This window comes from Patella vulgata, chromosome 7, assembly GCF_932274485.2.
Source record: "Patella vulgata chromosome 7, xgPatVulg1.2, whole genome shotgun sequence".
In the NCBI taxonomy this organism is placed as follows: Eukaryota; Metazoa; Mollusca; class Gastropoda; family Patellidae; genus Patella; species Patella vulgata.
This window is the reverse complement of record NC_065885.2, coordinates 14779826-14792576: the sequence shown is the minus strand read 5'-3', so window position 1 is coordinate 14792576 and position 12751 is coordinate 14779826. Positions and strand designations below refer to the sequence as shown.

The 12751-nt window shown below is 33.0% G+C and overlaps 1 protein-coding gene across 16 annotated transcripts in view; it reads right to left on the bottom strand.

Annotated features, from left to right (window-relative positions):
• LOC126827704 (multiple epidermal growth factor-like domains protein 6) overlaps positions 1–12751 on the bottom strand; it is a 196546-nt gene that overhangs the window by 23892 nt on the left and 159903 nt on the right. For 11 of the 16 annotated variants that reach the window (XM_050557170.2, XM_050557174.2, XM_050557169.2 and 8 more), the window contains 9 exons: positions 11652–11726; positions 11213–11350; positions 10475–10594; positions 8920–9042; positions 8214–8354; positions 4621–4763; positions 3687–3983; positions 2666–2852; positions 105–230 (listed from right to left, as the gene is read on the bottom strand). In XM_050557170.2, coding sequence (XP_050413127.2) covers positions 105–230; positions 2666–2852; positions 3687–3983; positions 4621–4763; positions 8214–8354; positions 8920–9042; positions 10475–10594; positions 11213–11350; positions 11652–11726 — 1350 coding nt within the window. The remainder of the gene's footprint in view (positions 1–104; positions 231–2665; positions 2853–3686; positions 3984–4620; positions 4764–8213; positions 8355–8919; positions 9043–10474; positions 10595–11212; positions 11351–11651; positions 11727–12751) is intronic. The other 5 variants (XM_050557177.2, XM_050557178.2, XM_050557186.2 and 2 more) reach the window with 3 other exon arrangements.

Genomic DNA, 12751 nt, shown 5'->3' with positions numbered 1-12751 from the left:
GAAATAGATGATCACTGGATGTTGGAATCAAAATTTCTCTTTTAGAAATAGATAATCAAAAACATTACATGTCTTTTTTCAACACCCTTTAAAACAGAACTCACATTTTTTACAACGTTTGCCCATTTTGCCAGCCTGGCAAATACATTTTCCTGTTTCTGGGTCACAAGTACTGCCACTACAATGACAGTCCTTTAAGCAATTTGGACCATGTTTTCCTTTTGGACATGCTGTAAATATGGAGGGAATAGACAAAAAAAACAACAAATAAACGAAAAAAAATCAAAAAAAGGTTGAAAGCACTAACTATAGGTTTTAATATAAACTATAAAAATAATATGGGTGGTTAAAGTTGGTGTAGATTCATTTTCTTTCTATTCTATGATAATTTGCCATTACTACATATTTATTAATATTTCAGCAGTTGCTCAAAACAACTAATCAACATTTACTGTTATTACCACATGGTATGTTTTAACAGTGCAAGAAATGACACATTTTTCTAACTGTATTAGTTTCCATCCAAACAGCAGAATGTTAATGTTATATTACTATATCAATGTACACAAACATCTGTCTAAATTCGATTACTCTACGTGCAATCAACAATAGTGCTATCTTGTCCGAGTTTCCTACGATTAAACCTTTCTGCTACCCATAGCTCCTCAACCCAATTGATTCATTCTGTTTTAGGAGCAATAGTTTTGAATGGTTTCAAAAATGACCTACAAAACTTCATGTAAAAGAAACAACTTTTCTCTAATTTTGTTCAGGTAACTGCGGTAGTCAATATTTTTAAGGTGCCAAAGGGTTACAGTTATTCTTTATTTTCCAAGATTCAGGTGCTATATATACCATGGTATTTAATTTGCCAAATATTCAGCATTTCATATATACTATTCAAAAAAAGTAGGGGATATTTGATTTTGGGGGCATAATACTAAAATATGCAAATGACTACGAAAAAAGTCACTATAGAACCTAACAGAAGAAACATTTCCAGTTACATGTGACGCCCAAACGCACCAATAGCTACCGCATGGAATGCAGGTGATGCTTGGGATCATCATGGGGGTCCAACCCAAGATTTGCACGACTCTGACTTTGAATGTTACAGTCATTGTGGCATTGAATTCCAGGGTGGAAACATCAGTTTAATTGTTTTAGTGACCAGAAAACAAATTTTGATATGCGTCGGCTTACCCAAAATGAAAGGTTACGTGCCCTTGGCATGCTACAGATCGGCACAACACAGGCGGTTGTGGCGCGGACGATGAATGTTTCTCAGTCTGTCATAAGCAGGCTATGGTCCAGATACCGTGATACACAATCTGTAAAGGACAGACCACGCTCAGGTCGACCAAGGGCGACAACTCAAGCCCAGGATCGATTTATCCGTACCTTGGCCTTGAGAAATCGTGTCATCACAGCAAATCAGATCAGCGCTCGTCTTCAAACAGACACTGGTGTGAGAGTGAGTGGCCAGACGATTCGGAATCGACTGCATAGGGGTCACCTTCGCGCCCTCTTCCTCGCGTGATCCCTTGTTTGAGAGATCATCACATTCAGGCAAGACGTCGTTGGTGTAGGGATCGTCAACACTGGGATAATCGACGCTGGAGCAATGTGATGTTTTCAGATGAGTCAAGGTTCACTGTTGATTTTTTGGACAGACGTAGGAGGGTGTGGCGTCGTCGAAACGAGCGCTTCCAAGACGTTAACGTCATCAGACATGATCGATTTGGGGGTGGTTCTGTTATGGTGTGGGGAGGCATCATTGTTGCTGGAAGAACGGCTTTACATGTTGTTGCAGGGCGTGTTACAGGCCAGTACTACCGAGACAACATCTTGGCAGTCCATGTTGTGCCGTTCGCACGACGTCATGGCCGCCGTTTCATCTTCCAGGATGACAATGCAAGATGTCACAGGGCCAGGATCGTTACAGGTTACCTCCAACAACAGAACATCACCACATTACCTTGGCCGGCACTGAGTCCCGACCTCTCCCCCATCGAGCATGTCTGGGACATGCTTGGACAGAGGTTACGTCAACGTCAACAACGTCCTGCCAATGTCCAAGAACTTGCTGCTGCGTTGCAACAGGAATGGGACAATCTGGACCAAAATGACCTTAGACGTCTCATTAGGAGTATGCCACGTCGGATCAATGCTTGTTTGGCAAACAGAGGAGGATTTACCCGTTACTGACTTGGTTGTGATGCTGTGGTAACTTTGCTGTTTGACCCCGGGTATCATTTTACCCTTATAATGGTCAGTCTGTGCCTTACTTAGTCTAACGATCATATGGAATAAATCGATGAATGTGAACTTCATTTCATTTTGTCATTTGTTTCTTCGTCAGTTTCATTAGGTGACTTTAATAACACTTAAAAATCAAATATCCCCTACTTTTTTTGAATAGTATATATCACATAAAATGGAATCAAGATTACGGTATATGAGCAATTGGGGATTGTAGCACTTTGATTAGAGGGTAAGGAATCTGCCCATGCGGCCATTGGTAGATATATTTACAATTAGATATATTGTGCATTCAGTTTACAAATGTTCTCTCTGTGTCAATAATGAAATAACCTAATGCAAGCATATGTTACTTTAACATTAGTATTGTTTTTTTTAGTGAAGATGCAAACTCAAATCTTACATTCATCACATCGGATGCCAGTTCTGCCAGCTGGGCATTCCTTTAAACAATGTCCTGTCACATGATTACATTTACTCTCACGTGGACAATTACAGACTCTGACACACATCTCGCCAAAACGATTCTCAGGACATTGTTCTTCACATCTATCACCTTGGTAACCAGGTTTACAAACACATTCTCCAGACTTTAAAAAAGAAAAAGTAATTCAAATAAATTTACTTTAGATTTTCGTGGACCAATAATAAACTGGTCGAATGATATAGCTTTTCAGGTAATGTCTAGTTGAAGACATCTTGAAGAAATTTTTTTAATAGGGACAAAAATGTAATTTCTCCATTTGACATTATTAAGCCGTCAGAAATATCGTCATCAGTATTCTATATATATCAATAATTTACCTTTAAGTGAAAAACTTCACACTCTTAAAGCAGGAGTATTAGATATATTTTAGTCAATAAAATGAGTTATTTCGGGTTCAAAGGATCTTGCAAACCTTTATCCTAGTCCTGTGCAACCATCTGAAACTTTGTGATATAAATTTTCAACTTCCACAAGGACTTAGCCATAATTCCGCAAATCAACTAGTGTTATTTTCATAATAAATGCCATGATACACCATTTACAATATATTTGGATTATATGTCTCCATATAAAAAGGGCATCAGTGTGACTCTTCTGAGATTTCTAAGACGTTTAAGCTCTTGAGTATAGAACAGACGTTCTATGACTCTGTGGTAGCTTGCCTAAGCTCAAGAGTTTTCTCTAGGTTCTCCTGTTTCCTCCCACTAATACATATACCTTAGTGTAATCAACTTATAGAAATAAAGATACACAATATTCGAGTCATAATCAAACCACATGGTGAGTTGACTTTAAACCCCATTTGTCTCTCATGCTCACTCTATTTTACAGCTCCTAAAACTGGTGTTAATTCAGCCAATAGTTTAACTTTATTTTGTGCTTTTATTTATCACAAAGAATGAAAAGAGAAAATAAATAATAAACAGGCTTGACTTACTTCCGGTTGACAACCCTTTGTATTATCTACTTCACAATCACATTGTGTAGCACAGTTTGATCCCCAAGTGTAGGATGGACATGGCTGATTACAGGATGGACCAAATCTTCCTGGTCGACATTTACAATAACCAAATACTCTATGGCAATGACCACTGGCACAGTTTGGACAGATCCTGTCACAACTGCTGCCATAATAACCTCTAGGACATTCATTTTTACATTCACCCGTGACAGAATCACATATTACACCATTTGGACAATTACAAATGCTGTTACAATCTTTACCGTAGAAATTCTGAAGATAAAAATAGAAAATTCTAAAATTATTACAAAATGAAATTAGCTTGCCAGAACTATAAATTTTGTGTCATTCCTTCTGATTCATGGTAATGGTACTGCTTTTAAATTCAAATAATACATATACAAGAGTTACCCCCCTTGACACATTTTTTCATAACAAGAATGAATATTGCAAGCATTGACCATTATGTATATAAACAACCAATTGAATATACTGAACATGTATGCAGACTCTATCAGAAAAGTTAAATGTTTTATTTATTTATAACCTTTTCAGAACTTCCAGTTCAAGTACTCAGTGGAAGAACTTTAATAATGAGAGTAGTCTCCCCTGAATCAATATCTTGCACACTTGCTTCTTCACTTGAAGGAATTTATTTGCTCTACATATACATTTCTAAACAATTTGAAAAAAAAAAAACAAAAGAAACTTCACCCTGTCTGTATTCAATTATTTTTATGCTAAGAGAATTTATGAATAGACTGCACTTGTGCCTGCCCTTATTCAAACTTCAAACAACAAGGGATCCTTTACATGAATGACCAAATGAACTGGATAAATGCGAGCCTGTTAAAGAGTCCAGTGTCTTGACACCAAATTATTATGACAAACATAAATTTCTTATTATTACCTCGCCACAGGTTTCGTTGCAAATAATTCCCTGCCAACCAGCAGTACATTCACAACCTGTCAATTGTTCATTGCATCGGGCACCGTTCAAACAGTTCTTACAAGTTAAAAGACAATTAACACCAAACATTCCACCCTCACAGTCTGTAATATACAGATATAAATTATGTATCAAAGCTCTGCATCTTTATATATTAATAAGTGTAGCCTCAAAACAATGTTCTTAGATTATACATAAGAAGAGAGAAAAGTAATTAAAATAATAATTTTGAATCGACAAATATGGATTCTTATTTTAAAATTATTTTAAATTTGAAACAAGATTACTAGTAAAATGAACAGCACAGGTATACGCCATATCCAGTTGGTGCTTGTTTGTTTAAGATGAGTATTTTAAATAAGATACAAAATCAAAGATCAATCTTTTTGTGCTTTTGCCTTACTCCTTCAAGTGTATGTCACAGAGCAAAGATTTTGAGGCTACAAATAAACTGAAATTATTCCTGAACTTATATAATTAGTAACAAGTTACTTTAATTAGTTTTATATACTGCACCCAAAATAATAAGTCTAGGCTATCAACTAAGACAAAGGATCAATAAAAAAAAACATTCTTAAATAAAAACTATGGCATCAAAATAAATATAAAAGTTTAAAACTTAAAATCAAAGGATAGTTGATAAACTACAATAAAATTGTTGGATACAAAACACTAATTCTAAAAAAAAAAATCAGGTCTTGCTTCCAGCTTCTAAGGACTGTTGCATTATTGCACATATACATAATTTTGACTTTTCTGCACCAAAAACCACAAAATTATTATCTTAATTTTTAGTTAAGATATCAAGATAAAATAAGCTTAAAATTCTGCACATTTTCATTTGAAAGTAAAATGAGATATAATGCCTTATCATAAAGTGAAAATCTTCAGAAATTCAAAATCTATTAAAAATTACATAATTTAAGAAATTTTTAAAACTATTATTAAAATTTCCTTAAGACGGTTTAAAAAAAGACCAAAACAAGTACAAAAAGGTGCATATATAATTTTTAAACATCAGGGACTTCCAATTTAAAAACATTGGGGCTGGTTTTCACATCACTATGAGCTCATGCAGAATTAAAATATACAGAGCCACCATTTTCACTAAGGTAATATGGGTAATAAAATTTAAACATTTCATTACATCACAGTAGTCATATATAAATATAACCATTTCATAGACAAAGACAAAATTAAATATTTACAAGGTACAAAAAATGAATTGACAAATATCCATGTACATGAAACTGAAAGTACACTGGGACCTCCCTATGGACCCCCAACATGCATACAGTGTTACCCTCATAGACAAAAATGCAGGCTATGAACCAAAACATCATTAGATCTTTAGAATGAAGGCCTAGTGAATTCTTAGAATTTTTATAATGAAGGTCTGGTGAATTCTTAGAATTTTTATAATGAAGACCTAGAGAATTCTTAGAAATTTGATTTCTTGAGAATATTTTCTATGTTTACCGTACATGTCTGTCATGAGTTATAGAATTTTTATAAGCTAGCGTCATTTTCATCTATTCTTCCTTGAATTCTGACCAGGGATCTGTTATGTGCATGTGATAATGTATATGGATGAGTTTCAGTTTTTTCATACATATCGAATGATTAGGCAAACTATTCTGACAAGTGAGGACTTGGCATGAAGGGTCCAGAAGGTTCTTGCAAGGTGGGGTGCGCAAATCCTTACAGTGAAGTCCTTGCAAACAGTTAACAGGAATATCATTATAACCTTATAATAAAGCCTTAGTGTATATTTCCGTTCCACTTATCAGAATTTCAGTGAATTGTGCCAAAAAAAAAACATGACAGTTCGACTGCTGTTTTTGATATTCTCATATTTTATGAGTTCAACCTGTTTTTTTTATAAGGCCTAAAACAATATTACGATAAGAAATTTTTTTCAGCTGTGTGGATAATAAAATCATTTTAAGTTCCACTTTGACAAGAGCATTAAAATTGAAATAAAACCGAAAAAATCCCCAAAACTGAAAAACATTTGAGTACAAACAGGTCATGCTAGTTGTGTACTTGAAACATGGCGTCTCAACACAAAATAAAAGTTTTAATTAATGCAAAATAATCAAATAATTAAGCACCAATCGAAACTGTTTGGCATATTCTGTCTGCATGTGCATCAAGCGTTTTAATCAGTTTTATGTTTTACAAGAATGATACTAGACTGGAACAGCAACTTTTAAAATAGTTGAGCCCTATTCAAGAAAACTTAAACTGAAATATGTACATTATAAATTATATAATTTATTCATTGTACAGTGCCATTGAATGCATATATTGTAGTAATGAGCGCAATATTAAATGTAATAAACTTAAACTGAAATATTTCATGAATGCAGTCTTTTCATTATTAGGAATAGGACCCCTGCCCTAGAGTATGATTTTTTTTTTATCAAAACCTCTACTTGCATCATTCTACCTGCTTTAATATTCCTAGCTCATACAGTTTCTAGTGGCCCCAACACCCCAGAAAGTCTTTTACTTCATAAATCAGCAACAAGCTCCAAAATGCAGTTGTAGATACATTTTAAGATTATCCTAAACAGACAGAATCTTACTATATGTGGCGATTGATTACATATAAAAATGGTGCCAAAATATCTGATCAAATGATGATCAAATGTACGATCAAATGAATGATTATCAAATTCTAAAATGATGATAAAACAGATGATAGAATGTAAAATGTATGACAAAACATAAAATGTATGACAAAACATAAAATGTATGACAAAATGATAAAATGTACAGTTTATGGCAAAATGATAAAATTTATAATAAAATGATTACAAAATGTACAGTAAAATTATAACATCATTAATTAATACATAAAGAACATCTGGTAATTAAAAATCCATACATACTACTCACTTGTTTTATTCTCCTCTTTAAAAAGCAAGCATGAAAAATTGGTTTTAATATATCGCTACTCACTTTATATCCAAAACAAAATGGATAAGAAAAGCAAAATATCAATGTTAATGACTATGATGATAAAATGTATATCCTGATTTTCTAAAAGGAACATTGTTATAATATGAATTTTGAAAATAGAGAATTGAAGGTACCAGTATTATCAATCTCCAAGAGACAGTATTATGCACGGATCAAGAGTAAAAGACAGTATCTGCAAATCCAATTTCTGCATTACTAAGTTCTTTATATTTAGTTTTATAGGATGTCCGATATTCTCAATCAATTTCTCTCACTCTGCATTTTCAACAAATGACAAAAACTATATTAACTCATTCAACACTGGTGAGTATGATCACCAGTTTACTGGGCCTATTTCTACTATTACTATTCTAATAATATTGGACCCTGTAACCAGATCCAACAATAAATTCATATAATGTGGGGTCACCAAGTGACAGGATCCCAAATAATAAAAGGGTTAAAAGGTTCCCCTGGAATGGGTCATTAATGACAACCCTAAATTACATGATATACTATATTTATAGGAAAAAAAATTATGTCAATTGTAATTAGCTAATAAAATTATAAAAAGTTGTGTGACTTACTGAACTTGGCTGCCTGTTCCTGTAGTTCTTGAGATAGAAAATTATTTTCTGTTACTGGAATCACAGGAAGTGGAGTTGTTTCGAAACGAACTGCTGGTAAATCGCCTCTCTGAGGTCCGCTATCTAATCCATATTCAAGTGCTATAATTAAATAAATAATAAATTAGGTATATAATTATGGAGGGAGAACTGTAAACTAAAACACAAATATAACAAATAATACAAAACATAGACATTTCCAGAGAAGATTGCATTCAAGAGATTTTTTTTCCCTAACAGTTTACTCATACAGATTAAGTTTGACTGTCAATGTTGCCATGTTGTGGTCATGAACCGGAGGTCAAAAACTACCTGTCTACCAGAAGAGAAGGATAAGAGAAGAGATAAGAAAACACAATTTGCAATTATATCCCATATCCTGCTAACACCACAAGATAAAAATATTTCAGATATCATACAAATATTTATGATATGGGAAATGCAGAGTTCAATACATATAACAAATTGGGAAAGACTTGGAATTTAATATTAAATCTTCAACAGTGGATAGCCAATAAAAGATACTGTGATATCCCCTGCCTCACCCAAGGCACTAAAAAAAACCTAATTTGCTATTTGTCTGGAAAAACTGCAGAATGAAATATAAGCATTTTAGTATTGGGTTTTCCCCTTGATCCTAAAGTACCATGATAATTATTATTCTTACGTGTGCATCGGCTACCATCTGGTGATAATAAATATCCTGGAGAACAAGCACAACTAAAAGAACCTTCCGAGTTGACACAAAGTTGTTCACATCCACCATTATCATTTAAACACTCATCAACATCTGTAAATTTAGGAACATATTGAATTAATAGAGAAAGTTTCTAGTTTTGAGTGTAGATAGGCTACATATAAATCGGTTTAAAGTCTTGCCAACACTGGTTACACATGCTTTCCCTGAAAAGTGATGGGTTTGATACGCAAGAGGCAGAATATTATTATTTCCTTTGAGAAACACTATCTCATAGGATACCTGTATATGTTTTAAACTCACTGTCTGAAAGGACCAAGCAGTTAATTTTAGTTATGTATATATAAATACATTGGCCATTTAACACTGTCATTGATTGAAAAGGTAATTTTTGTAAAAATAATTCTGAATAAAAGAAGCAATCAAACGTCACACATATATTTAAGGGAGCTGCTGTATTCTTGTTTAAAAAATTCTAATTCCAGCAAAATCGGTCCCAACCAATGGTCAAATTACCATGTCTGTTGGATTGAATTCATCGAAATTCTGGGAGATCAAGTAAGCTCACCATGTAAAACAATTATCACAATTTTTATTGTGCTATAATGATATCATTTTTGCATCAACGTATAATTGTGTTTTAAAAATACTAAATTACGCAAATATAATGGGGCTAATTTTGTCCTGTGAGTTGTATACAGGAACGACTGGGCACTTTTTCTTGTCAGGCTCTCCATACTGACAATGGGAAAACTTCCTGGAAAATCCTGGAGAACTATCTCACCGAGTCATTGTAGCTCATACTCAGTTTTACATTTCTCAGGTCTTTCTTAGTAATGTAAGAGATATTATGCATAAGATACATATAAAAAACTCCTAAACATTCTTCCAATATGTCAAACCCGAGTCTATTATTAGTGTCTTTATCTGAAAGTTTATCTAACTTGATACTTTAAGTAGAAAATTAACGCTAAAATCACTTTCAGCAAATTACTGATATGTTCTTTTAAGATGTAAGATCAAAGAAAGTAATTCTTAGTTTTATATGTCAGGTATTTTTGACAGCTTGTTAATACTATACTAATTGGAATATACCATTTTTTGAGCACCACAGATATTTTTTAAGCATAACAGTTTCAGAAATAATGGATCAAATTCGGTAGAAATATGTCTACTATTTAAGGATCAATCTCTCAAATTCTTAGCAAATTTGTATCTCAAGAATTTTTTCACCAAACAAAAACTCAAAAAGGATTCTTCTCATTAAGAATTCTTACTGGATATTTGTAGCAACAAAACTGATAGCTATGTAAATTTCCTCACATTACATAACAAGTGGTATTTGTTGTTCCAGAAACAGTAAGTGGCTATGATGCAGATTTGATCATAGAAGCCTGCAACTCTATAAGAGGATGGTGGAGGGAATCTGTCATTCAGTATGTACTTATGAACGAAAATATCTAATTTTTCATCACTGAGAATTGGCAAGAGTTGCCAGCCAACAAGGTCCAAGTTAATAACATACCTTCACAACCACATCCATCTCGACTGAGTAGGAAACCTGTACTACAGTAACATGTATGGCCACCATTATTGTTATTACAACCCTGACTACAACAGTTCTCTCCTTCACATTCATTTATATCTGTAAACAATCAATTTAATTTATAAATAAAACACTGTTAAGACAAATAACAATAAGATATAACAATATCCCTTGATTTATAAATAAAACAAAATGAAAATCAAATGAAAGGGGGTTTAACATCCTACTTTTCTGCTCCAATCAGTCTCAACTTAAAACTATAATTTAAGGTATCTTGGTAATTATGTGACCAGAAGGTAGATATTATAATTTGTGAGGTAAACTTTTGGAGAGTTCACTAAATGTTTATTTCTCCAGTTGACACAAAACATCAGGCACAGATTGCTCAATAGATCTTTTCTGTAAAATATTTAAAAAAATCCGATTTGATCCCCATTATTTTCAGAACTAAATCAGATCAACCAATCCTTAAATGCAGTTGCAAAACATTGGTGCAGCACAGAAGAAGGAAGTAATAGGAATGGTCATCTGTAAAATAATTTTAGTCTATTGAATTGTTCATGCATTCTACTGATATGGGAAAAAGTGTTGAGAAAAATCATTCATTACATTGGTCTTGGAAAACAGGATATTTTTTGTATACAAAAAAGCTGCACATGAGTCAATTGATACCCTTGTTCTTAAATGCATACCAGTGATTCAAAATTCAAAATTTACCTTCACAAGATCTTCCATCCACTTGCAATAAATAACCTTTTCTACAGGAGCAGACAGGGCCATCAACACCATTACGACATTTGTGATCACAACCACCTTTATTAAAGGCACAACTATCGATAACCTCCATCTGGATTCCTACAAAACAGGAAATAAAAAATTGATGACCTTAAAAGTACAAATTTCATTCAACTACACTTAGTGGCATAGTTTTTAGACTTTAGCGAAATCAAGCTGCCCGAGTATGCACCTCACACGATGATGATTGTGTTAATTTTTCTACCAAACCCATTTCTACTAGAGTTAGTGTTTAAATAGCATTAGTGTACATATTATGTGATAGTTATGTTTAAATATAATGATGTTGGCCATGTTTGTTAATAATGTCACATCACTGCACAACACAACATCTGTTACCATAGTTACAGTTTGTTTATACCTTCAAAAACACAGCTACCTTTGTTTCGCTCTTTATGTTTCCCTTTTTGCTTCTTGCGTCCTTTCCTAGGTATCGCTTGCATTACAAAAACAATCAAAGTTGAAAGATATTTCAATTTTATTAAGATGTCTTATGTCTACTGATCTCAATGTCTGGTTTGCCAGTATTTCTTAATTATTAATTTAATCATAGTTTTTCGAGAATTTTCATTTTTATCAAAAAATAAATAACAGGATATGAACCAAATAATATGGTCAACTCATGGCTCAAAAAAGTATATTTCTAGAAAAACCAAATTGATTGTCATGATGTTGAGCAATGTCTTATTTAATCTGTGACTGATGCTTCTTGTATTCACATTAGTAAATACAGTAAGACTTCTTCGACATCTCAAACTCAAATGAAATATATTTACAGAATGTCATAATAGTGAAAAGAGTTGGCTTAAATGTTAAATGTGATATTTTAAGACTTGACAGAGTTACTCAATTAAAGCAACACAGTAAGACAATAAAATATGACGACTCAAAAACAGTAACAAACAAGAAACAATTTACATCAGTAGAAGACACAAACAATTACATATTTTGATTCTAATATTTCCATAAAGATATGATTCATATTTCATAATATGTTTCGTGATAAATGAATTTAAATAATAGAAGTTTAGAGGGGTTAAAGGGTAAAATTGGGGTGGTCGTATAATTAATATCTGGGGTAATGAACATTATCTAAACTATCAAAGAATTTGTTAGAAAGAGAAAAAATATGCGTGGGAATCAAAGAAAATGGACACAGGCAATATACATATATTCTCTTGAAATCTATACTAGCTTATCTTAAATCATCCTCTTTTTATTCTAATCTAGATCATTCAAAAATAATCTAATTCAACTCAGGTGTGACAAAAAACAATCAAATCAGAACAATCTCGAAAACCATAATCTATTTCAGATAATATTCCCCATGGGTTAATACTTTCTTTTAATTTTATTTTCTTAACGGCGCTACTTTATTAAGATGTTCAGACAAAATATCTGTGTTTAAAATTAACGCATTGAAACAGAAACAGGAATTTTACATTTCTTTAGATTTTTACA